At 44.2% G+C, this 21,947-nt stretch overlaps 1 protein-coding gene across 1 annotated transcript; it reads left to right on the top strand.

The window, feature by feature from the left end:
• LOC8066050 lies at positions 1,151-9,912 on the top strand. The gene is made up of 2 exons (XM_002450857.2): positions 1,151-3,215; positions 9,543-9,912. The coding sequence occupies exons 1-2, from the start codon at positions 1,269-1,271 to the stop codon at positions 9,705-9,707; spliced, it is 2,112 nt and encodes a 703-aa protein (XP_002450902.2). The 5' UTR covers positions 1,151-1,268; the 3' UTR covers positions 9,708-9,912.

The following is a 21,947-nucleotide window of genomic DNA, read 5'->3' as shown; positions in this document are numbered from 1 at the left end:
ATGGAACAGTACACCAGCCCATGGCTCGCCCATAGAGAGGTGGCAAGCCAAAATTAGAAGGCTTCACCAATATCTCCGAGGATGGACAAAGAGTGAAAGTGGTGCATACAAGAAGGAAAAAACAGCAATTTTAAACAAGCTGGATGATTTGGATAGAAAGGCGGAATTAGCTGCACTTACTGAATTTGAATTAAATTTAAAACATGTGCTAAATGAGAGGCTGGCTGAGCTACTCCGGGAGGAGGAACTTAAATGGTACCAAAGGGCTAAAGTCAAACACTTATTAGAAGGTGATGTGAATACAAAATATTTTCACTTATTAGCAAATGGTAGACACAGAAAAACTCGTATTTTTCAGCTAGAGGATGGGAATAATATAATAAGTGGTGATGCCCAACTCAAAGAGCATATCACCACCTACTATAAAAATCTGTTTGGGTCATCAACTAAATCCAATATAATGTTGGACGAGAGGTCTCGCCTCCCTCCCCCAACGTCTCGCCTCCCCCACCAGCCCCCCGCCGGAGTTCACTCCGAACCCGACGGCCACCCAATCGGCGTTCGCGCTTCCCTCCCAGACGTTCGTTCCCAGTTCTGCTCCTTCACCGGCGGCTCTACTCGTCTCGCGCGGGCGCTCAAAGACGGAGCGCTGGTGCGCTGGGAGCCCGAGTTCGTCTTCCTCGGGGGGCTCCCCGCCCTCCTACCGCGATGTAGTGCTGTCTTCATCCGGCGCGTCCTGTGCTGGGTCTTCAGCGGCAGGAGTAGGCGGACATGTGGTTATGGGCGACAGTCCGACTCCTGTGGTGGCCGGCGGCCATCCGGGCAATGGTTCTTCTGCGGCTCCTGTGGGGGCCTCCGCCCCCCAGCCGACGTCCTCTAGGTGGGCGCCGAGGATCACGCTCCACCGGCGGGACCGCCCTGGGAGGGCGGCTTTCTCGTCCGGCGCTCTGCATCCCGTTGCAGCTGGGTGGCAGAAGGCTGAGTCTCGTGGCGCTCGTCGTCGGCGTCTGCGAGCGGCCCGACCTCCACACCGCCCAACTCCAGTGGACCTCATCGGCAAGTGTTTCAACTGCTTCTCGCCATCGCACGCTGCTGCCCAATGTCGCCTGAAGACGCGCTGTTTTCGCTGCCGGTCCCTGGGACACTGCTCCTATGTGTGCCCTGGGGTCACCGGCGATGGGAATGCCCGTCCTCGTTCTGCTCCTGGCCGCGTCTCTGTGTGGCGACGGATTTCTCCGGCCCAAAATGAGTCCAGCGCTGGGGCGGGCATGGCTGGTGGCTCTGGTAGGATGCGGAATGCTCTTCCTCGACCTGTTGTGCCCCGTGTCTCCGTGTGGCAACGGATTTCCCCGGCCCACGGTGCTGCCAATGCTGCCGCCCTGCAACGGTCTTCCCCGGCAGGTGCTGCTGGTGGCGATGGTGGTACACGGGAGACTGGAGAGAGGCAAACCCAGAATCAAGGACCACGGGCTGGACATTCGCGTCGCCGTCGTCGCCCGCGTTTCTGGCAGCGTCCTGCTCCGGTATCTGGACCGCAACCAGGCTCTGCCCTGCCGGAGGCGTCCTGTGATGCGGTGAAGCCTCCCCCATGCATTATTGATTGGAGTGATCAGGTGGCCAGTGCTGTTGAGGATCTTGCAAGGGCGGTGACAGTGACTGTAATCGGGGATGAACCGCTTGCTTCGGCAGATGAGGTGGCAGCAGTGCTTGCTGCCAGGATCGATGTGGTTGCCAGCTCTCTGGTGCTTCGTCGAGCTTCTCCATCAAGTTACTTGCTGTTTCTTCCTGACTTGGCCTTGGTTGATCGTTTGGTTGGTCTGCAGCAGCCGGTTAGCTGGTCCACGTACAACTTCAGTCTCCTATGCAAGCGATGGAGTCGGCTGTCTGGTGCCCGTGGTTGTGTTCTGCCATTCTTGATCGATATTGAGCTTCGCGGCATTCCTGCCCATGTCTGGGAAACCTCTACGGTGGATCGTTTTTTGAGTCCTCATGCTTGGGTTCAGCAGGTTCATCCTGATACCCTTGGACTTGTGGACTTGTCTTGCTTCCGGTGCTTGGCCTGGTGTTCAGACCCTTCTGCACTTCCATCTACGAAGGAGCTCTGGGTGGTGGAGCCACCAACGTCCGTCGTGGAGAATCCTCCGGTTATGAGGGTTTTGGCGTACCCTATCAAGTTGCAGTTCTCTGATGCTCTCCGCCCGGGGGGTTTGGACCCGAGTCCTCCTCCCTCTGACGGAGGGGATGAGGATGACAATGACTCTGCAAGGCGTCGCCGGCGTGTTCGTTTTCCCTCGTCACCTCCTAGTTCAGGCCCGATGGGAGGCGGAACTTCCGGTCATGACGGTTTACTGCTTGAGACCGTCCAGGGGATGTCTCATGTGGGCCGGTCTGGCTCTCAGCTATTGGCAGCGGCTGCTAAGGAGGCTGCCGAGGTGCATGTCTCTCCAGGTGTCGATCGCCCTACACCCGCTGTGGTGTCGCGTGCTCGGGAGGAGGTCTCGGTGCCCGATGAGTTGGCGGCAGAAATTGATGAGGTGGCTGCGCGCAGTCCCGAGGATGTCGCGGGGGGTAGCTCGAACATCGATGTTGTGCGCACCCACGACGAGTTCCCCTCGAGGCTCAATGTGGGTCGTGGGCCGATCTCCTTGGATGGCGCCTTTGGGCCAGTCTTGGACCATTTTGAGTTTGATGTTCCCAATGGGCTGGGCTGTTTCTCCCAATTGGAAGCTGCTAACGTGAATAATTTTGGTCCGAGCATGGGTGAGGCTACGGTCTGGATTTCCCCCGGCCAGCCGGTGGGGGCGTGCTCCGGCGTGAGTCCCCCTACTGACTTGGCTACGGATGGAGCCTTATCTCCGGCCTCGCCGTGTTTGCCTCAACGCTCCCCAGTGGCCTCCCCTCCAGAGCTCCTCTCGCCGCCCCCTGCGAATGGCCCTGTGGCCTCTCCCGCCACCTTTCCTGCTCCAGAAGACGGCGCCGCCCCTGGTCACGCGGACTTTTTCCCCGCCCTGGGCACTCCGCATACTCCTGCTCCTGGTTCTAGTCGGGGGCCAGTGGAGGAGCCGGGGTGTGTCCTGTTGCCTTCTGGGATGGTTGCAGGCTTCCCTCAGGTGTACTCCCGCAAGCGTTTCCGCTCTCGTGCGGCCAGATCCGTGCTGGATGCCAGCACCCCTGCTGAGGCACCTCTAGCTTCTCCGCTGCACAGGCTCAACAAGGTTAGCAAACCCATTAATGCTTTACTTCCTCAGCCGGTGATTCACAAGAGAAGGGCCAAGGGACCACCGATAAGGTCCCTACCTCGCCGCAGCAGGAGGGTTGCTGGCGCGTCGCCTTGCTCTCCAGGGCCAGTTGTCAGTGCGGCGCAAAAGAGGATTATGAAGAGTCTAGGCTTTGGGACCGATGAGAAAATCGATCCTGCTGACCAAGACAAGTACAGTAAACTTTTTGGCAGGTTGCTTTCCGAATCCAATGTCGCTGCTTTGGCAGCCATCTTTGGATGGACAGTAGGAGAAGGAGAGCAGGTGCGTTCGACCGACCTGACCTTCGGTTTCTAGTTGAGGTTTGTCAGGTCGCTCACTCCTTTGTTTACAAATGAATCCTTCGTCAATCCTTTTTTGGAATGCGCGTGGTCTTAATAAAAAAGACAGGCGCAATTCGGTCCGGGATGTTATTCAATCTTGTAATGCGGAGATTGTTTGTCTCCAAGAAACAAAAGTGGCAGATATGAATCAGCGGTTATTTTTGTCAGTGTTCGGGTCGGCTTATGATAAATTTGTCGCTCTACCGGCACAAGGAACTCGGGGGGGTGTTTTGATTGCTTGGAAGAGCAGCAGTTGTCAAGCAGTTGCGTCCCGAGTCGACACATACTCAATCTGTGTTCATTTTTCAGAACAGGAGGGCCGGAACTGGTGGTTCACTGGTGTTTATGGACCGCAGGAAGATGAAGAAAAAATGATGTTTCTGCAAGAGCTTCGGAACGTCCATAGCCTGTGTAATGGGCCGTGGCTGGTTGCTGGCGATTTCAATCTTATTTATCAGGCAGCTGATAAGAATAATGCCAATCTTGACAGGGCAATGATGGGTCGATTTCGGCGTTTCTTGGATGATACTGAGGTTAAGGAAATTCCTCTTTTGGGTCGCAAATATACTTGGTCAAATGAGAGAAGATGTCCCACCCTTGTCAGATTGGATAGGGCTTTCTGTTGTATCGGTTGGGAAAATATCTTTCCCGATTCAGTATTACAGAGTGCAGCGTCAACTGTCTCTGACCACTGCCCACTCATCCTGGGGCTGAAAGCTCAAACTAGTGGTAAGAGACGTTTCCATTTTGAGAGTTTTTGGACAAAGGTTCCGGGGTTCTTTGAGGCTGTCCAGTCGAATTGGGATGCTCCTGTACAGTCCAACTGTGCAGTTGAACGCTTGTTCCTGAAATTACAGCGCCTCAGCAGGGACCTACAGAAATGGGCCCAGAGAAAGGTTGGAAATATTAAGCTACAATTGGAAATGGCCAAAGAAATCCTGCATCGACTGGAAATTGCAAGGGACTCTCGGGAACTATCTGACAGTGAGGAATGGTTAAGGAAGAAACTTAAGCTTCATTGTCTTGGTTTGGCCTCTCTGGAGCGAACCATTGCGAGATTACGTTCAAGAATTCTTTATCTGCGTGAAGGGGATGCAAATACGGCTTTTTTCCACCAACAGGCCAGATACAGGAAGAAAAAAAATTTCATTGCCAAACTTGAAGTGGGAGATCAGGTTGCTGTCACGCAGGAAGCCAAGCATGGGGCGGTTCTCAATTTCTTCGAGAATGTGTTGGGAACAGCCGAAGGTCGAGACTACACTATTGATCTTTCAGAGATTGGGGTACAGCAACATGATCTTTCCTCTTTGGATGCTCCTTTTTCAGAGGAAGAAGTGTGGAAAACAGTCAAGGATTTGCCCTTGGACAAAGCCCCTGGGCCAGATGGTTTTACTGGCCGTTTTTATAAGTCATGTTGGAACATCTTAAAAGGGGATCTCATGTCGGCCTTATCAGCTATTCATCAGGGATATGTGTTCAAATTTAGATTGCTGAACACAGCCTTCATTTCTCTGCTCCCCAAGAAAGTAGAGGCCTTTCAAGTTAAAGATTTTCGACCTATAAGTTTGATTCATAGCGTGGCTAAATTAGTAACCAGGGTTCTCGCCAACCGACTAGCCCCTCTTCTACCTTCCTTGGTCGCTGCAAATCAGAGTGCTTTTGTTAAAGGAAGGAACATCCAAGATAATTTCCTCTTTGTCCAACAAATGGTGAAAACTTTGCATAGAAAAAAGGAGGCACATATTTTGCTCAAATTAGATATCTCCAAAGCCTTTGACTCGGTCTCATGGTCTTTTCTTCTTGAAGTTCTGCAACATGTGGGTTTTGGTCAGAGGTGGTGTGACCTTCTTTGTCTGATTTTATCAACCTCTTCGACTCAAGTCTTGGTTAATGGTGAGCCGGGTGCGTCTATTTTTCATCGGCGCGGCCTCCGTCAGGGTGACCCCCTCTCCCCCATGCTCTTTATACTGGTCATGAATGTTCTGAACTATTTGGTGGAATATGCAACTAGAGAGCAATTGCTCCAGCCTCTTGCGGTGCAACATGCTAGACATCGAATCTCCTTCTATGCAGATGATGCTGTGGTTTTCTTGCGACCATGTAGGTTGGACCTACAGGTTATCAGGACTATCCTAGATCTGTTTGGTCATGCTTCGGGTCTGCATACTAATTTAATCAAGAGCTCAATCTCTCCAATCCACTGCTCTACAGAGGATCTGCAGCTTACAGCAGAAATTCTGAATTGCTCAGTCAGGGATTTCCCCTGCACATATCTTGGGCTTCCCCTTTCTATACACAAACCCTCCAAAGAGGTGCTGCTGCCTCTAGTTGATAAAGTGGCTGATCTTCTCCCAGGATGGAAGGCACAACTAATGAATAGGGCTGGTCGCTTGATTATGGTGCGGGTGGTCATGACAGCCACCCCCATTTATCTAATGATTGCCTTTGATCTCCCTAAATGGGTAATCAAGGCAGTGGATAAAAGGAGGAGAGGTTTTTTATGGAAAGGGCAGGAACAGGCAAATGGAGGCAACTGTTTAGTTTCATGGGAAAGGGTTCAGCGCCCGCTTGAGTACGGTGGATTGGGTATCCATAATTTAGAAAAGCTTGGCTGGGCCCTAAGGATCCGGTGGCTCTGGGCCCAAAAAACAGATCCCTCAAGACCTTGGGCTGGTTTTCATGTTCAAATTCCTCAGTGTGCAGAAGCAATGTTTCACCTAGCAGTTGACTGTATTGTAGGTAATGGAGAATCAATTTTATTCTGGAAGGACAGGTGGCTGAATGGAAGTACCATTAGCGATCTTGCCCCAAATTTGGTCAAAGCTATTCCCAAGAGATCTCTCAACAGAAGGACAGTTGCTGAGGCTCTAACTAATCAGAGGTGGGTGGCTGATATCAAGGGGGCACGCACTATCCAAGTCTTTGAAGAATATTTCCATATTTGGGATCTAGTAGAGGGCTTGACCTTGCAGCAGGATGTACCTGATCAGTTTAGATGGAAATTAACTCAGTCAGGTGCTTACTCCAGCAAATCGGCTTATGCGGCTTTCTTTGTTGGGACCATCAAATTTGCACCATGGAAAAAGATTTGGAAGAGTTGGGCTCCACTACGGTGCAAGTTCTTTATTTGGTTAGCTATCAACAATCGATGTTGGACGGCAGACCGACTTGCTAAAAGAGGCTTGCCCCATTCCGAGGTTTGTCCTTTCTGTGATCAAGAGGAAGAAACGATAGAGCACATCCTTGTGGGGTGTGTTTTCACCAGGCAGATATGGTTTTCAATTCTTCAAGCTCTTCACTTACCTGCTCTTGTGCCCTCAACTTCGGACACCAAATTCTCTAGCTGGTGGAGGAAAAGTCTTCGGCTCGTTCCAAAGGAATTGCAAAAGGGGGTCAATTCTTTAGTTATCCTAGTAGCTTGGGAAACTTGGAAACACAGAAACTCTTTGTATTTTCGAGCATGCTAGGCCTAGCATTCCGGACCTGCTCCGGGTGATAGCTGATGGCTGCAGTTTTTGGGGGCTGGCTGGAGCTTCTAAGCTCCAAGAGCTTCTTGCTCGGTCGCTGTCCCTAGCCTCTTAGGTGGTGTCTAGGTTGACCAGGGGTTTTAGTTGTTGCCTTGTCTCCTGTTAGAAGTGTGTGTGTGTGAGTGGAGTTTTTTTTTTGTACTTGGACCAGTGCCTACCGGTTTTTCCGTCTTCTTAATGAAATGACACGCAGCTCTCCTGCGTTGTTCGAGAAAAAAAAATGTTGGACGAGACACAAACTCATGACATTCTCAGGTCTCTCAGCTAGAAAATGAGTACTTAACAAATAGTTTTTCCCAAGAGGAGGTCAGGGCTGCGATCTTCCAAATGGAACATAATAAGGCACCTGGTCCAGATGGTTTTCCGTCTGAGTTTTATTAGGTCTTTTGGAATATTATTAAAGATGACCTGATGACTCTATTCATGGATTTCCATCAAGGCATCCTACCACTGAATCACCTTAATTTTGGAACCATAATTCTTTTACCTAAACCGATTTGTTTCTGGAATGTTTCTTTCAAAATCTTCACTAAGGTCACAACCAACAGACTATCTACCATTGCCCAGAAGTTAATTAAACCAACACAGACAACTTTTTTGCCTGGAAGAAACATCATGGAGGGTGCAGTAATACTTCATGAAACATCACATGAACTTCACTAAAAAAAGATGGGGTTATTTTTAAAATTGATTTTGAGAAGGCTTATGATAAAGTAAAATGGAGTTTCCTACAACAAACACTAAGGATGAAAGGGTTCTCACATATTTGGTGCCAATGGGTGGAAAAATTTACACAAGGAGGTATTGTTAACATTAAAGTCAATGATCAACTAGGATCCTACTTCCAAACAAGAAAAGGATTACGGCAAGGCAATCCAATGTCACCCATACTATTCAATATAGTGGTTGATATGTTGGCCATACTCATTGCTAGAGCAAAGGAAGCCGGACTGGTCGAAGGGGTTATACCTAATCTAATTCAGGATGGTTTGTCTATCCTTCAATATGCGGATGACATAGTGATCTTTATGAGCCACGATGTTGAAAAAGTTGTAAATATGAAGCTATTGCTTAGCACCTTCGAGCAACTATCGGGGCTTAAAATAAATTTTCATAAAAGCAAAATATTTTGCTTTGGCAAAGCAAAAGAACATGAGTTATTTTATTCGCAACTATTTGGGTGTGTGATTGGTAAATACCCTTTTCGATATCTTGGCTTACCCATGAATACCAGGAAGCTAAATAACAAAGATTGGAAAGCAATTGAGGAAAGGATCGAAAAGAGACTTAGCGGTTGGAAAGGTAAATTGCTTTCCGTAGGGGGCAGACTCGTTTTGATAAACTCGGTGCTGTCAAGTTTACCGATGTTCATGATGTCTTTTTTTGAAATACCCAAGGGAGTATTAGAAAGGTTAGATTGCTTTCGATCTCGCTTTTTTGGCAAAGCGACCAAAATAAAAGAAAATATCGATTAGCCAAATGGGAAGTTTTATGTCAGCCCAAAGAGCAGGGGGGTTTAGGTATACAAAATTTGGAAATACAAAATAAATGTTTGCTGAGTAAATGGCTCTTCAAGCTATTGAATGAAGATGGCATGTGGCAGGAACTTTAAGGAATAAATATATCAAAGACAAGACTCTAGGGAGCTGTATGAAAAATCAACAGACTCTTATTTTTGGAAAAGTTTAATGAATGTTAAAGAGTGTTTTATGGACTTTGGTCTGTTTAAAGTGAAAGATGGATCCCAAACTAGATTTTGGATAGACACTTGGTTGGGAAATAAACCTCTTAAGGACAAATTTCCTGCACTGTTTAATATAGTAAGGAGGAAACAAGATTCTGTGGCTCAAGTGCTTAGTTCTACGCTACTAAATATTTCCTTTCGACGAAATTTAGTGGGCGCGAACTTAACAAACTGGCATAGAATAGTTGCTTCTTTACAGGTTATTCACTTAACACAGGAAAAGGATGTCTTTGTGTGGGGTTTACATGCATCCGGAAGCTATACGGTCAAGTCCATGTATGTTCAGTTAATTAACAATGGGGTCAGAGTGTCACAAGATTTATGGCAAATTAAAGTACCCATGAAAATAAAAGTTTTCCTATGGTATCTAAAGAAAGGTGTGATCCTAACTAAGGACAATTTAGTTAGGCGAAACTGGAATGGTGACAGGAATTGTTGCTTCTGCCATTCTCCGGAAACTATACAACACCTCTTTTTACATTGCACTTTTTGCCAAATCACTGTGGCGTGCTGTACATATACTTTCTGGAATTTCACCCCGTGCGACATAAATGATCTTTTTATCAGGTGATCAAAAGTAGCAACCAAAAAGTATAATTCATTGTTATTAACTGCTGCACTTTGTTGGGCAATTTGGATAACAAGAAACGAGGTGATTTTTGACAAATGCAGACCAAAATCTTTTTTGCAGGTTCTTTTCAGGGGAACGCATTGGCTTCGGCAATGGGAAAGATTGCAGCGGCATGATGATCTAAAGGATCAACTGATTCTTGCGGGGCAATACCTAGAGACATCAGCTTTACAATTTTTTAGTGCCACTGTATGGTTATCTACTAGACATATTGGTCTTGCTTAGGCTTTTTCCTTCCTTGTTTGGCTATGGAAGTAACTCTGTAATAATTGGTTTGATTCTATCTGCGGATAGATGAGGCCGGATATGAACTATCCTTTATCTAAAAAAGAAAGCTTCTGAGCCCCCGCCATAGCCCAAAGACGACTCTCCTCTATAGCAAAAACCGTGTCCAAAACACATCTATTTCTAACTGTTTTTTACTGTTAAAGGACAAAGATGGTTCAAATCTGTAGAATAATTGATGCCATCAAGTTTATGTGCAAATTCACTTGCTTGGAAAATAGCAATGGGTTCACTCTTTTGCAAAGTTAACCTGGCCAAGAATTTCTGATCTGGTTATCAAACACTTTCTCTCCAAGGTATGGTTCTTCCTGGTTTACAAGAGGAAGGGAACTTAAGGCCTGCTAGATTTCCTGTGGTTCTTTTCATGAGAAGCCCTTTTAGTGCTCATATTGTCATATCTCATCAGCTACAGTACTATCATTGTGAATTAGGATTTGTTTTGCCGTCTAGTGTCTATAATACGAGACAAAACTATTATATCTACTTGCATTATCTTCACCAAGCATCTACTGCTAGAACATATGGGGCTTTCCAGCGTATAGTTTCTTTGCTTACTGTTCATTGAACTGTGAATCTTTCTTTTGCTATATAAATTAATCCTTTGAATGGTTCAACTGCAACGATATGGCTTGTTTTGATTTTGCAGCCATCAGCCTGTGTATATGCTTCCAATAGCTGTAGTGAGCTCTATGTAATGTTACAAAATATATGCATATAAATCACTAAAGCTCATGTTATGTTGACCCTCTAATTTGGTTATGGTATCATATTTTCCATCAATTGAACACTTGACTTGACTCCTGCAATAGGAAGAATCATATTTGATAGAAAAAGGAACAGAGCCACTTAAACTTAGTTACTATCCTTACTACAAGCAACTTTGGGATTTGATGAGCATTCTATTTTCAGTTTTCTTCTTTTCTTGTTTGTAGACATTTTCATGGTACAATTCTGCAAGTACAGTCTATAATGATCTAGTGAAGTTAGTTTTGTTGATTATATTCTCATTAACTGTAATTGGCTTACTTCCTCCATCTTGAAAAGAATGAAACTAGCATAATACCGAGTCAAACCATTTCAGTTTGACCAACTCTATACACAAAAGTGTTAATATATAATTTTATACCAAATAAGTATCATTAGATTCGTCATGGAATATATTTTCATATATACCTATTTGGTGTCATAAATATTGACACTATTTTCTATAAACTTGGTCAAACTTTAGATAGTTTGAGTAAGGAAAACTTTAATTGTGACATTTATTTTAAATTGTTTTTGCTCCTAAATCTAATATGAAGTTCTCGCATATTTAATTTTTTAGTTGTTGGGCTAAATTTTGGGCCTACTCCTATTCTTGGCCTATTCTAATTGTAGACCCATTGTAGTTTTTTCATTGTCAAGTAAATAGATAAGGCACATTATGAATGTTCCAACATATTTGAATGAAAAATATAACCAAAACAAAATTTGTAGATCTCAATGTGTTCTAAAAGTTTATAGTTAACGACTTTCCCATTTGAAATCAATTACTAACACCAGAATTGAGCTTCGAATTCTCATAATGTGAAATTAAAATTTTTGTATTATTCAAATGAACTCGGATGAAAAAAATTACCAATATTAAATTTATACATCTCGATGAGGTCTAAAAATTTTTAGTTTATGATTTTTCCATTTGAAACCATTTACTATCCCAAAATTTTGTTCGATGTTGTTATATCTTAAAATTCAAATTTGAATTGTTCAAACATAGTCGGTTGGAGAAATGACCAATACAAAAGTTACAGATATCAATGAGTCTACAACTTTGTAGTTGACAATAATGTTTTTTATTATCCGAATTTGATTTGAACTTCCCACTGAAATTCAAATTTCGAATTGTTCACCAAAGTTAGATGGAGAAATGACCAATGGGTTCTACCACTTTGTTTTCGATGACTATTTATGTGAAATCATTTGCTACATGTTGTTCACAGATGGATACATCTCACGTAGCTTTGTGGCTAAGTGAGAGATATATCTATTTGCGGAGGATGCATAGTCCCACTTTATCAAAAAAGTGCTTCAAAATTTTATGCGGTGCTTACGGACCAAAAATATGTTGTTGTATAAATTTGAAAAATTTTCTGATGAAATTCTGCTATTATTGTAATTATTTGTTGAATTGCTATAGAATAAATGTAATAGTATCCCAACTTGTTTATAAAAATCTATAAAGTTTCTTGACAACATGGATTTTGTGTATAATCATTGCATAAAAATTTCAAAAGATTTTGACAAAATTATACTATACATTGTTCACAGATGGATACATGTCACACTTAGTTATGTGGCTAGACATGTTTCTTTTTGTGGAGGATGTATAGACTCACTTTGTTGAAATAAAGTTGGATGGAGAAATGACTAAAACAAAAGTTATAATGTCCTACAATTTTGTTGTGGATAACTTTTTCATTTAAAATAATTTACCACCACAAAATTATGTTTGAAGTGCTCATACTTTGAAATTTAAATTTTGAATTGTTAAAATAAAGTAGGATAGAAAAATGAATAGGACAAAAGTTATAGATCTTGATGAATTTTGCAACTTTGTTGTTGATGACCTTTTCATTTGAAATTATTTTCTATCCCAAAGTTCCGTTTGAAGTTGTCATATTTTGAAATTTAGATTTTTGAATTGTTCAAAATGAACTCATATGTAGAATGGACCAAAACTAAACTTGTAGATCTTGATGAGGCCTTCAACTTTGTAGTTGATGACTTCTTCATTTGACAATTTATTATTTTTTGAAAGAAAGACTATGGTTTGATGACTTATTGTTGCAAATACTCATTGAATTACCATAAAATTTGTGGTTACTTAAAAATGGCTTTAGTCAATAAACCATGACATTATTGTTCAAAATTGCTATACATGACCATTTGGCCAAAACCAAAATATACATGGTTATTATGATTTGCATTTTAGTGAATTTATATTAATTTGTTGGAATTTGACATTGAATTATGCATTGCACAAGAGAAAATCCACTAACGGGGCCTTAGGCCCAGAAACTTGGGCTTATGTTGGGAATCTCCTTTCCCCATGTGGCAAACTCGGTCTGTTTTGGCTTTGGACGATTTGAGCCATTTGATCCATATTGACGGCTGAGATCACACAAGCTGAGGTTAAAATACCCACCTAGCCGGTGCTCCATTGAAACCCTAGTTCTTTTTTCCTCCCCTTCTCCTTCCTGTCCGCAGCGGCTAGTGGTAGCACAGAAGCCCCTGCGCCAGGTGCCATCCATGACCTCGCGCTGGAGCATGCGTCTACGACAACCATCCCTCGGCAGCAGCCACAGTGCCGCAAGATGGTCGGCCTTGCTAGCAACCAAGGTACGCGCATGGGACCAGCGTGCATGCAGTGTGGATGACGAAGGTATGGCTAGATCTGGCATAGGGACGCATGGATCTAGCCAGGAGAAGGAGGTGTGCAGAGGTTAAGGCTCACCAACATCTTGCTGCCCCATCCCTCTTCAATCCAAGGTGAGCCCTGACCTTAATCTGGCTTGAATGCATCGTGAGGATGCAGGCGACACACGAGGTGGCTAATGACAACACCATTAGAGGTAGCGTGAGTAGGGTGACCGCGTCGAGGACATCATCAATGCCAAGGTGAGCATCCCCAAATGTAGTTGGCAGTTTGGCACATATATTGGACTTGAATGTGTAGGTATTTCCTTTTGCAGTAACAAATTCACCCTTGCGTACTGAGGCTTTGCACCGACAAAGAAGAAGACGGTGGTGGCTAGGGTTCAGCAGCGGTGACAGGTTCTTCATCGCTCTCTCTCTCTGACTCTCCCTCTCTTCTTCCCCAACTCTGGTAGCTTAATTAGAAGGGGCTTGGGGGAGCCAGGCCAACCGGACGGTGAGGATGAAGGGAGGGTGGCATTTGGGTTCTGGTAGCATAGGAGGCAGTTGGGCTAGGTTGGATAGGGGGTGCCGATGGCCATGGCAGCTTTACGAGGGGAGGGGGATAAGGATGTCACTGCGATTGGTCGGTAGTGGCAGGGCCAAGGACCAGGAGGAGGGTGGGGTCAAGGGGTAGGTCCAGGAGGTGGGCAACACAACCGGTGGTGAGGGTGTCGACGGCCGAGGGCGGCGGTCACGGAAGGTGGAGGCAAGGGTGAAGATGATCTCGCCTCGGAGGAGGAAAAATGTGGGGGAGAAAGGCGAGCGAGCGGAGTAGGGCTCGCTTGCACCTGCAAGCACCAGAGGTACAAATTTATCAATATGTCTAGTCATCAATATTGGATTCAAGCCATACTTAGTCTTGCCCTTTTAGGCTTGAAAAAATCTTAATTACAAAACAATTGTGCATATGCATTCCTAACTTTTGCCATGTTTATGCTTCGAGCAAATTAGAGTTATTTCATATAGCAGGAATTTCTAGAATATTCTTTTCTTTCTCTCTTATTTTCATCCATTTGACTTGTATATAACCTGTGTTTTTGTAACCAGGGCATTCCTGTTTCCTAAAAAAGGAAAAAATATCTGCGACATAAGTTTTTTATATATATGCATATGTTTTTAATCGGGTACAACTTTATATATATGCATTTCTAGTGATGTACCAATCTGGCCACCACAGGTTGCTCCCAGCCTTGCAGACAAATAAAACTTGACTTAATGCATTTAGTTATGTTGCTAATGATGCAAATAATAGCATGTAAATCCTTCATGCACATATTTAACAAGCCATGGACCAGCATGGGAATACTATGCAATGAGGAGGATTTCTTGCTATTTAACATCTCCAGTAGCATTTCTATCCATAATAAAATGAAGAAAGTTTTATTTTTTTACCATTTGTAAATAATATTTTGAAAACATTTTGGCCTAAAATTATCTTTAGATATGACCCGTTTGGCCACACTAGTCTACGTAGCGTGGATACACAACTGTAATACACCATATGCATTTTTTAGACCTAACCCATACTCACTCAGGAACAAGGTGGGCTAGCTCTTTCTGCGCCAAAGGGTGTGTTGTGACAAATCCTGTTTGCCACACTAGAGGGATTGATGTGGCGGGCTGCTGCTAGTGTTTTCCAGATTGATTTTCTCCCATCTAAATTAGTTATTAGCAATAGAAAATAATTTTCCACAGAACTCAACATGTGCACAATATATAAAGTGCAATGTTCCAATTATTAATATAAATAAGGTCAAGTGTATCTTGAACTATCTAATTCCAAAGTAGGACATATGTTATTGGTACGAGGAGAGCACTGCTTGCAGTTCCATGTCTTGGCATAATAATTCAGATTGCTTTTGTTCTTCACTCCAATTTAAATGAGAATCAAATGTTTCTAGACTTTGGTAGCGTTGTGGCTAGATATACAGGCTGGTGTTATACTTTAACTATAACTACATCATCAAATGTTATAAAATCAAAGTTATTCAAGTTTGAATTAGGGCTAAAAATATGGCTGACTTGGCTGAGTCAAGACCTCTCCTTGACCCATCCCCATTTCATGCAAATCAAAATGACATTCAAAACCATAGGGATGATATTCTACTGATAAATTCATCTGATGATTTTCTACATCATATTCAAGTAGTGAATCAATTCTAATTACTAATAAAAAAATCACATGTCCGACATAGGAAGCTGCTAAGTTAGCTGCCGGGACACCTGGGAGATTTAGTGGTAGTGCTGCCTGTCCACCATGCTTGCTTGAAGGCTCTTTTGAATAATCTTATATATGGAGTTGAAACTTTTTGTGATCCAATAGTTGATTCAAAGGTATCAAAATCCAAACAGTCAAGAAAAAGGGACACTAATACTCTAGCAATAGAATTGATGAGTAATAAGCTAACTGCTAATAACGTGACTTGGCCATAATGTTGGCTAGAAGGTATTAGAAGTGAGCATATCAATCTTTAATTCTCTTGCCAGAGTATCAGTGTCCCTTTTTCTTCACTGTATAGATTTACTTCCTTTAAATCAATTCTTGGATCCACGAAAGTTGGAAATCTGGATATTGCGAAAAAGAACTATGCAGAGGGAAAGGTGAACGTGAGGCAGGACTAACCACTACATCTCCCATTTTTCTTGGATACTACCTTAGCAGCTCCCCATGTTGAAATAGTTTAAATTGGAATAGATAGACATGTTTTCTTCATTGGTATTTAGACAAGATTCACCATTCGAATATGACATGAAACACTAGCAGGTGAATTCATCTGTGGTGGAGTGTGATTCTAGTAGTGTTGGATGTCATTTTGGTTTACATGAATTGGCCATGGTTTACTGACAAATTTTTAGTCACTCTACTTTTAGATATTTTTTTGGCACAATTCAAATTGAAATTGAATAACTACAATTTTACAGTATTTAATTGTGTATGTTAAAATGAAACCTGCATATCAAGCTCCAGCCTTACTAAAGTTTTGAAATATTTGAGGTTCACTAAGTAAATAAATTTGAGTTAAGAAGAAACACAAATTGAATTATTTGCCAAGATTTTGCTACAAGTGCTATAGTTGTAGCAATAACATATGCCCTACTTTGCAAGTGGATATTACTACAAACGTGCCCATGCTCCTGCATTTTGTGCCCATTTGCCCAGACAGTAGCATCTTCTTATGGTTATTGCCTCATGTCCTCACTGTTCAGGTATGTATATTGTTACACCAATTCATTGTCGTGTTCTATTATTTTAGTTTTTTATAAAATCTTTTATAGAGTTCAAGGGTAAATCACCCCGGCCTTTCAAATATCATCAAAATACCAAGAGTTATTACAGCACAGAGTTTAAGCCAAAGTTGCATTGTCCACCAGGACTGAAAGAACCGAAACTACCAGGAGACTAAACAGTAACTGACAGCCAACAACATGCTTCCGGGAACACCACCAAGATTACTCAATAGAGATATTCAGCAAGCTCCACCAGGGTGTCTTCTCCGTCTTTGGACCAGCTTCAAACTCTCCAGCCAAAGGGTTAACAATTGATCAGGTGGTCTCTCCAGATTCTCGCAGAAATATTTTGGATTCAGATTCTCTATGGAAATGTTTCTCTGGCGATTAAGAATCGCTTTGCAGAATCATTTGGCTACCTGGCTAGATTCTTTGAAACTAGAACTATAATTAGGGGAAACTTGGATCTGGTTGTTTATTTTTGCTAGTACAAAAATGAGAATTGGTTCCAACCGTTTCTCCTTGAGAATCTGAAACCTCTCGTACTCTTTGGTTGGGATTCTGTTGAGGAACTGAAATATTTCATGGTGCCATGCACTTAGATGTTCCTCATTAAGTCACACTAGCACCACAAATGCAGACTTTTTAATTGCCATATCGAACATCTTGTAGTCATAGAGTTGCTCCATCACATTCAACCTTCTACCAGCACTAGAATCCCCTAACTTGGCCTCTAGTGTTTCCCACATATCTTTGACTGTACACAGCCATTTGTAAACATCAATAATATTGTCAGCCAGCATTCTTATTATTGTACATGTTATTAGATATTAGAACACGTGAACCTCAACTGAGGTATGTGGTCCAACAAGTCGATTAGTGGTGTTTTGTACCATCAACATGTCAAATGGAACATCATTCATGGAGTTTGGATGGCTTAGCCCTCAGAGACTTAGCACCTATATTGGTTCGGGGCAATGTTCCTTATGTATATATAGTTAGGATTCCATCGTGTTCTTGAGCACCAAGGGCTCAATGTTTGTACTAGGTGGTGATGAAAATCTTCAATTTGCTTGACCGAGTAAAGCTGCCACCATTGGCTCACACTTAACCAATCATTCCCTAGTAACACCACTTGTGGTAACTATTCTAGTAATCCTTCATCCAGGATCATGTCACATAATCGCACATATAGCTCACACAAGTTTACTTACAATGTAGCCGACTCCAAAAAAACTCTTTACAACACACGTCTAGAGGGGTACATTATTCACAAATTAAGGCTTCAACATCAAACCACAACAGCCTACAAGAACAATTTAGCAACTGTGATGGTCCTGCTTGGAGGGGCTAGATTGAGGGGCAGCTAAGGTAGAGAGGTCGACAGTGTGAGAGCTAGATGGCAGTGGAAAAGAGTCGTGCCAGCTATTGTGGTGGACGAGGGGTGGCTTAGGGCAGTGAGGGCGCATGGGCAAGGGGAGGGTGGTAGAGAGAGAAAGACAGAGAGAGGGGGGAGAAAGGGTTTAAAGAATATAGATATATTCTTGCTTGGATTGAAATAGTTACTATGCCCCTATGTTTAGAGTCCCTATAGGACTAGGACAACAATAGAACTACGGAAGGAGTCCTTATAGATTTGGACTTCCTCTACTAAAGCAAAAACTCTATCCTATGTTCTAAAAAATCACAAATCCTTCTCCTAAACAATTATCTACTTATTTGTCCTATTTTATTCTAAACCTTCCTTTATTCCTAATCCTATATATAGAATGCGCAGGTGGTGGTGGTCCGCCCCCTGGACTTCCACCGCCCTGCTAGGGCTAGTGTGGGGGTCCAAATCGGACGTGTGACATCTCCCCCCTTCTCCACTCGGCACATCCTTGTGCTAAATCATCATCTAGATGTCGATGCCAGGAGATGGTGGATGTGCTCTAGGATCTGTTCAATATGAACAAGTAGAGGGCCTTGCAAAACTCCGATGGATAGCAGATTGCTGTGGTCATGGTCGATGGCGAATCTAAAACAATATTGGAGGTTGCCGATGTAGCTGTAGAACTAGTAGTCGTGAGTTCCTATGGCTGTCGTTGGGAAGAGTTGCTGCTGTGCTCGTACAGGGGTCAACCTTGGGATATCAAGGTCAAAATGATGCATGCCCTGTGGAGGTTGCTCCAAACCCCATATCTGATTTCCTAAGCTTGGGAGGATGTAGCTGGGCACTCAATGATAGATGGTAGAAGGTACATGCATAGGGGACGTGTTTGTCAGGACCATCTTGATAAACATGAAGTCAACACCATTGATGTTGATGATGACATTGTCATGGTCGTTGGTGATCATGCATTGGCAGCCCATGTTGTCGAAGAAGGTGAGCCTTGCTGATAGCAGGGTGCCCCTAGGCCAGGGGCGAGTGAGCAATATGTTGGATGGTGTGCCATAGGTTTGTATCGTGTCATTGGTGGAGTATGGAAACCAAATGCTAGATAGTTGAGGTTGTTGACGCGACCACCAATGAGTAGTGCTTCTATGAGGGATGGAAGTAGTGGTGATGTTGCTGGTGTGTAGAGGTGCCCATTGAAGAGGATGAAGTCGATGTCTAGTGACCATGCTCAGGCCTCTGTCTTGTTGATGGTGTTGTTTGTGATGTCGCGCCACTCCGGTTCATGCAAGGTTGCTTGACAGAGGGAATCGAAGACTTCTGCCCACGTGCTGATGTGGCTGAGGCAGTTGGGTCATCGAGGCCTCGTCTCGTGGCTCAGGAGGCAACCGGTGGGTGGCGGTGGTGACTGTGGCCGCTGGGGGGTCGGTCCGGGTGACGTCATGGCCGATGGCAATGCTGGTGCTGATGCTGGTGCAGGGAGGGCGAGGGGCTGCTCTAGAGCTTGGCAGTCTAGGATGCTGGAGAAAGTGACCAAGTGAGTGCCCTGCTGCTTGATTCATTAGTTTCGAAATGCCAAAGCACCTTCATTAAAAGGAGGAACATCCACGACAACTTTTTATATGTTTAGAACACAGTCCGGACAATGCAAAAGATGAAGCCACTACTACAGAATGAGGCATTGGTCGATGCCCAAAATCGCCAAAAACTTCGGCCTTTTTGCGGCCTGGGGTTAAAGGCCGGTGCTAAAGGGTCCTGCCCAATGGCTACTGACAGGTGCTGTCGGGGCAGGGACCCTTTAGCACCGGTTCGTGTTACCAACCGGTGCTAAAGGGTCCCCTTTAGCACCGACCAGTGCCACGGGCCGAGGCAAAGCCTTTAGGGTCCCCTTTAGCACCGGTTTGTGTTCTGAACCGGTGCTAAACGTCCGGTTTATAGGCCGGCTACCTCCTCCCCTCTGCCCATTTGAAACCGAGAGCACCATTTTTGTTCTTGGAGCTTCTTCTTGCTTGTTCTTCATTTGTTCTTCATCTCCGACGCCCATCGTTGCAAGCGCTTCATAATTATTCCTGTAACACCCTAAAAATTGTTTTCTTGGAAATAGAGCTAAAATGATTTAATTATGATTTTTTTGTGCTCATGAAACACAGGAAATAATATTCTTCATCAAAATAAAATTTATCATAGGATTAGAAATATGGTTGAGCATTCATGCTGGAAAATTCATTTTTATTGTCATGAGTGGTTTGACCAAAGATCAAAAATATTTCAAACATATTTTAAATGGATTTGAAAATGGCTTGAAAGAAAAGAGAAAAAAACAAAAGAAAAGAAAAAGGAAAAGCTCCCCCTCTGTTTTCTGGCCCGAAGGCCTAGCTTCTTCCCCCTCGGCCCATTCCTTTTCCCTACCCAGACCCCGCGCTCAGCCCAGTGCACCCCATTCTCCCCAGCTCGGCTCAGATAGCCCACGCGCGCGGCCTGTTTCGCTTCCCTACGGCCCAAGCCGAGCAGGAGGCGCGCCTTCCCCTCCCTTCCCATCGCTGACAGCCCGGGTCCGCATGGCAGCGACCGCATCGTCTCCTACCTCGGTCCGGTTCGAGTCGGACGGCGTCCAGGGAAATCGACCGCGCCCAATCCTGATTTCTCAGGGATTCGATCTCCCTGAGTCCTTTTTAAGCACCATGGAGCCAACCGCAACTTCCTTTTCCATCTATTGCATCGGGGAAGCTTCTCTAACCCTTGTTTGGCGAGTTTTAGATCCCGCCGAACCTGTCCCCAAGCCGCCGCCGTGATTGTCATCAACCGGAGCTTCTCAGCGGCTTGTGTTTCATCGCCGAGGTCCGCGTGGAGGTTCCGAAGGCGCAGAGCCCTTTTCCTTGCTCCCTATCAGTTTCCGTGGAGCCCTAATCGCTGCCGAAGTGGAACAGGAGGTTCGCGTCCGCCAAAGCATGACGCGGGTCGTCCTCGAACTCTCTCGGCCTCCAAAACATCCGTGGGTGAGTTCGCCGTGAGCTCCTCTTGCTTCCTGTGTTGTTGGTTTCTCGAATTGTGCACTAAAACGTCGAATTCATCAACTCCGGCGAGGTTCGGCCAAAATCCGGCCATGGCGCCACCGCGTGTCCCTGTTCCGACCGGCGGCTGCCACCTCCTCTCTCCTTTGATCTAATCTGTGCCATCAATCTCAGATCCAAAGGCTCAAATCGGCCGATACCCTTTTGGCCTGAAATTTTGTTAAAGAACCCCTGGCATTTTTATATATAAAACCCGCGGTCCAATACGTACAGACTGAAATACGCCTTCTGACTTTGAAGACATAAAGTCTGCTGGCTTGATTCCAAAATACGTTTTCAGTAATTACCAAACTGCCACTGAGTTTCTTTTGGCCATAAAATGTTCATTTTAACTCCGATTTGACCCATTCAAATTGCGTTAGGTTTGTTTTCATAAGATCTACATGTTAGTAAAATTGTTTACTCAGTTTGAAACTTTTTATTTTCGTGACCCTAATTAATTAATTGTTTTTCTAAAGAAAATCTTAGAAAATTCATATCTTCTACGTTTTAACTCCGATTCTCGTGATCTTTACGACCGTGTGATCGTAGCGATGCGTAGAATCATTTTATAAGCTTTTCATACTGTTTTTATATGGTTGGTGTATTGTTCTAATTGTTGCCTTGTTTGCTTCGTGTATGTTTGTCTCCGGTTGTTTGTGTGTGTGATCGATGATCGAGTTTAGACGGAGAGCAGTTTTTGGTGATCAGGATCAAGGCTTTGGCAACGAGCAAGACCAGTAGAACCAAAAGGGATCAGCAAGAGCATTTGGATTAAGGCAAGTATAGCATTTGGATTTTATTTCTGTGACCCGTGATCCTATGACTAGATTAATGTTAAGCAATAAATGATAAAAATGACTTTTTAACAACTTGATGATTTATCTGTACGTGATCACCCGGGATAACAGTGCAACTATGAGGTCTATAATGGCTCTGGCTTTAGCTCAGTATGAGAACCTTTTTCTAGCTTGTTAGCGGCTACCTTAAATGGCGTAAGAATGGCTAGACACGTTGGGTATAGTGTGGCCTCTGTCTGTGTGTATAGGCTGCGGGTTATGTGCCATGGAA

This window comes from Sorghum bicolor, chromosome 5 (assembly GCF_000003195.3).
Source record: "Sorghum bicolor cultivar BTx623 chromosome 5, Sorghum_bicolor_NCBIv3, whole genome shotgun sequence".
NCBI lineage: Eukaryota > Viridiplantae > Streptophyta > Magnoliopsida > Poales > Poaceae > Sorghum > Sorghum bicolor.
This window is presented reverse-complemented; position numbering and strand designations above follow the sequence as displayed.